At 41.7% G+C, this 5,584-nt stretch overlaps 1 protein-coding gene across 1 annotated transcript; it reads right to left on the bottom strand.

Annotated features, from left to right (window-relative positions):
• Positions 1-2,676: 2,676 nt before the first annotated feature.
• Positions 2,677-4,485, bottom strand: LOC138853556 (protein transport protein Sec61 subunit alpha; the record flags this gene model as incomplete). Its single annotated transcript, XM_070090947.1, is given in 3 exon segments — positions 2,677-3,313; positions 3,542-3,710; positions 4,234-4,485. Coding segments are annotated over 3 exon segments (516 nt in total), but the record flags the coding sequence as incomplete, so codon positions are not given.
• Positions 4,486-5,584: the final 1,099 nt, after the last annotated feature.

Below are 5,584 nucleotides of genomic sequence, written 5' to 3' on the forward strand. Positions count from 1 at the left end.
AGAAGAGGAAGAAACTTGGGAGGGAACAGGGGAGGAAGGTACATTACGAGGAGGAGGGTGAACCTCTGCACTTGTAACTGAGCCAGTGAGAGGGGAAGAACTAGGGACAGAGACAGGGAGGGTAAAATGAGGAGGTGGAAGATGGGTAGGAGGTGTTACCGGACCTTTTTTTGACTTTTGAGAAGTAGAGGGACGATTGGGAGGAGGTGTCGTACGAGGTCTCGTCGATACTGAGGCTTGTAAGAGAGAACTCGAAGAAGCGAGATTAGACTGAGGCGTTGAAGTAGGGACGTCTGAGCCGAGGACAGCAAAAGGATTAGATACAGGAGTGATTATGGGAGAGGTAACCACAGAGGTGGGTGTAGAAGATGGGATACCAGAAGTGGGGGGACGTTTTGAAACACGGGAATAAGAAACACGTGGGAGTCTCCCTTGGAGGCGGAGATGAGAAACTGCCATGGCATAAGGGAGACCTTCTGTCTCTTTGAGGTAACGGATTTCCCGCTCGTTTAAATAGACCTGACAACGGCGAGAGTACGAAGGGTGAGCCTCATGACAGTTAAGGCAAGAGGGAGATCGATTGCAAGACGTATTAGAATGGTCATCGGCACCACAGACTGGGCATTCGGCGATAGATCTGCAATATTTCGCTGGATGGCCAAATCGCCAGCAATTTCTACACTGTTGTGGTGTAGGGATCACCTTTCGAACTTGTAACCGATGTCCTGCTATATAAACTGAGGATGGGAGTTCTCGGCTGTCAAAAGTTAAACGAGCCACATTGCTAGGGTATCGTCTCCGCCCACGGGCAGGAAGAACGTAAGTGTCTACCTTGAGGATTGGGAGATCTTGGAGTTCCAGCTGTTCTAGAATGTCGGTGCCACATGTCTGGAAATTTTGTTGAACTATGGTATGGGGCAGAATGACGGTACCACTACAAGAATTGAGGGAATGATGTTTTTCAAGGGTGACAGGAACAGTATCTATATGGGAAAGACGAGAGAGCTCACGAGCCTGGGTAGCATTCTGTACGGTAATGATGCGCGTACTGCTCTTAAGAGCATGAAAAGAAATATCTTTACCAACATGGCGTAGGAGTGCCTTGCCAATACTATGGTCAGAAAGATAGGCAGTAGAGGAAGTTGGTCGTAAAGTGAAGAATTTAGTCCATTGTTCAGTCTGAAACTGAGCGTGGAAAGGTAGTGAAGGACGTGTCGATCGTTTCTGAGAAGAACGAGAAGGTGAAGGTGGAGAAGTATCATCAGCAGGTAATTGTCGTTGACGTTTAGGCGTGGGACCAGAGTTGGTCCGACGTGGAACGGGTCGGCGATTTGAAAATTGCCGCACCGTAGAGGGAGAGGCCGGGAGCATAGTCAGAGGAGAGCGAAGGTCTGATAAATCGAAGGAGTCAGTCGAGGCCTCAGTACCTGAAGCGGGTGAGGAAACAGCACCGGCAATAGGTACAGAGGCATGAGGAATGTCTGAAGAGTGGTCCAAAGACGAGGCGGGGTCAGAACGGGGTGCGGTATCAAGAAGGGGCCCGGGGGTACCAGGTTCATGGACTAGGGCTGCCATGGTTAGGTTACTTCTTTCTTTTTGTTTTTAAGAAAAAAAAAGAAAGAAAAAATAAAAATAAAAAAAAGAAAAAAAAAAGGGGGACTCTGGGGAGGGATAGGTCCTAGGAGGAATGAAAGGGCCAGAAATCTCCCTCCGCGCCCAAGAGGACCTCAGCACCGCAAGTAGCGCAGATGCAGCATGGAACCCGTGCCATACCCTACCCATCATGCTAGTAAACTAACAATCCGGGATAGCAACCTCACATCTGCCGAGCTACCTCGGTGGACAAAAGAGAGGGCGGCCGGATATCCGCCACAAAGCATACCTCCTTCGGCCACCACCCCCGGAATCCGAAAGGTGGCTTCCAGAGATACACTCGTCGCCCGAAAGACACCCAAAGCTACTCTGGGATACCGGAGAGGGATCGGGACATCCCCAGGCGATCCAGATTCCACGGCAAACTACGCCACCGCTAAGAACCTCAACGGAATGGGATGGACCCCGGTAACCTTTCTCCTACCCAGGAACTAGCGCGCCTGTGGGAGAAATCCCAAAGGACAAAAAGAGGAAGGGCAAAAGGGAGGAGTGGGGAGGAGGAGGAGGAAAGGAAAAAGGGGAGGATGGGATAGGGGAGGAGAGATTGGGGGTTAATTAGGTTCGGTCTGAGGAAGAAGACCGATAGGTCTAATTCCTCAGACCAAGAGCCTCTTCACCACGCCAAGGAGCCCCCCTTGAAGAGGACTCAAGTTTTAAACTTATAAAAAGTAAACTTTTAGTTAACGGGAATATACTTAAATATTTCCTTTTATATAGGATTATAACTGCAAGGCAGTTGTTGCCCAACTGTTCAAGGTTAAGTTAACTATCTTGCTTAAACAGCCCAGCCTCTTAGTATGAAAGGCCAATTTAGTAAGCCAAATTTAAAGAACTGAATTTCGTAATTTAATATTTTGTAATGTTGACACTGCAGTGTGGAACCTACATAAAGTGAATTCATGATTTCACACGAGGGCTATGTGCAGCCCTCAGGCTGGGGACCTCTGGCTGAAGAGAATTAAATGCCTTGCTAATTACACTTCAAACTCTTACCATAATCATGAGGAACTTTGAAACACTATGTATTCTTAATTTTTAATTATTACATCCTTACAACTACTTGTAAAAAGTATAAACATTTGCACAATACGCACATGTAACATAATTCACTGGCATTACACATTCAAATCACAGAACATTAAAGCAATGTTTCAGTGCCAGAACACCAGCTATACAAACACTAGGGTTCTTCCAGTGCTGCCGATAAGTTTCATCATACATCCTTGATCCACGAGAAAAATAGTTCCTTTTGAATAGACTACGAAATATTAACAAATTCAAGAAATGAAGACTTGCAAATTTAGTCATTGTACCTTTGGTCTACTGATAAAAATAAATACACCAACCACGTGGGATATAAAAATCTATGAAACCTGATGCAGCTAACATTACAAGGTAAAGATGCTGCATAACTCCACTAAGCACCTCTTAATAGAGAAGCCATCAAATAATAACCAGATGAGAACTGGTAAACTCTAGATTCTCAAATAGAGTAATATCTCCATTGCACACGCTATTCCCCTTTTCATCTATTTTCAATCTTAAAATAGTCCTGAGGTAGTGGCTTAGAAGAGTAACGTGCTCATGCCACCCATTTCACTCTGCTCCTTTACGAATATTTCAAAGTACTGGTAGATAATTGTTACAGCAAGCAAGATCCCTGAAAATTATGAATGTCATTACATAATGGAGGTCAGATTAAACTCACTTCATATACTCGTTAGTGTACCACTAATGGAGAGACTAAACGGGAAAAAAGTCACAAAATTTATTACAATAGCTTATGCAACATTGAATTTTACCTAAATATAAACTTAATACATTCTGGTTAAAATATATAATCAGTTATAGTCAGGTGTTTCATTATTCTCAAATCAGATATACCAACCTGTGCCAGACCCAATAGCTCCAAGGAAATCAGCTAAAACTGAAAGGGCACCAATGCAAAGACCACCAAATGCTGCAGCCGTCGGAATGTAACGGTTTAATTCGTGTATCATTGACTTCTCACGATGTCCACGCATGACCATCTGCTGCTCCTTCAGCTGCTTAGCAACCTGTTAAAGCAAATACTGTTGAAGGGAAACAGCCAGCTTGCAATTACATATGATTAGTTTAAAATTGGTAAAATTAATGAAAGCTGGAAAAACTTACCTTGGAAGTATACATTGAACCAGATGGTTCAATATATACATACTTGCAATATATACTAGCAAAAGTAACTAGACAAATTCATGGTTAGAGAACCATCCTCGGTCTTTGTAGTGAGCTGCAGGACAAACTGCACAATTCTGTGATCTTTAAACTTTCAACATTTGTTTGTGTACGATCCTCATCCTAACTTCACCTTGCTTCAACAGCCGCACAATCAAAACCTGACTTCAGTGTAAAATATACAGGAAAAGGCACCTTGCTCCAGTCATGTTACATTATGAAATTAAGGATATAATACTAGGGAATATCAGCAAAATCTACTGCTGCTAGTTTATTTTAGTAACTGCACGAAGATATATATATGAAATACTGACAAAATTATAATAAATTCTCACAAAACTTCACTCAATATTAAAGGATACTTACATCTTTAGCAGAAGAGCCAGACACTTCAATCCATGTCTTTGAGAAGAATGCACAAGATCCAAGCATGAAAGCAATGTAGATAACAGCATGGAAAGGATCTTCTAAAATGTGGCCAAATGATTCTGGTGGAGACATGTAATAACAGAGACCACCAACTGGGTAGGAGGCACGCCCAGGACCACCAGATCCAGTGTCTGCCCACACCCCAAGCAGACCCACAAAGAAGTTACCCTGGAACTTTATGGCCAGCATCTGAAAATAATTATAAAAAAAAAAAAAAAAGCTCAGGTACCATCAGTTTCAATCTGTTTAAACTATGAATTAGTCAAGTATATTCGACAATTTCAATCTGCTGTGGCATCCATATTTACAGCAGTTTTGCACAGAACTGCTGCATTACATGGTTTAATAAATTAAATTTAGAAACATGACAAACACTACAATCTTGAAAGTAACAGCTTATTAAAGCATTAACATGGCTATTAAATTCATTGTTTTAATATGGGATAATTTACTAATTCATTCAGTGATTCTTTTTGTAAAATAGTAATGCATAAATTCGGCAGGTAATCATAACTAGTGGGACAAGAAGCTTAAATATAAATTACCTATTACATGCCTTAATAAAACTATAAAAGAATAACCATTTGGTATGACCATAAATTTATAAAATTTACTGGTGAAAACATGAAGTGGTGCTGTTGGTGGTGGTGGTAGTATAGGTCATGGCAAAAATTTCAGCAAAGGAGATGAAGACTATGTACTAAGATACCATGGTGTATCACCCATAACTAGCTGCTGCATCTCTACTCTAGTATACAACAAGGTGTGGCAGCATGCCTATACTTTATGCTTGAGGGACTGACCACCTCCCACAGAGGGCAACTGAGCCTGTCAATACTATTACTGCTATTGCTTTAGTGCAGTTTTCACCTGTATCGTAGTGAACAAGCCTGTTACACAGACAAAATGCTTCAGCAATGCAGATACCCGAATGTTGCAAAGGAGTCTCATTCATCAACTTGTCTATTTTATACCATCAATAATGCGATTACTATGTAACTAGCGTTAAGTTGCACTATCGTAAAACTAATTTTTTTTACAATTTAATTAGATTGCAAGTACAGTGGACCCTCACCTAACGATATTAATTGGTACCCAAGAACGAATATCGTTAGGCGAGTTTTTTAGTGTTAGCCGAGGCAAAATGTTAGCATTAAAATGTAGCGTTAGGCGAATTTAACGTTATGCGATGCGTTCGTTAGGCGAGGGTCCACTGTATTTTAAAAATGAATACTATTATTTGTACATTAATAACTATAGTGTATGAAAATAAGTTTCACATATTAAT

The sequence above is a fragment of the Cherax quadricarinatus genome, chromosome 33 (genome assembly GCF_038502225.1).
Source record: "Cherax quadricarinatus isolate ZL_2023a chromosome 33, ASM3850222v1, whole genome shotgun sequence".
NCBI classification, from domain to species: domain Eukaryota; kingdom Metazoa; phylum Arthropoda; class Malacostraca; order Decapoda; family Parastacidae; genus Cherax; species Cherax quadricarinatus.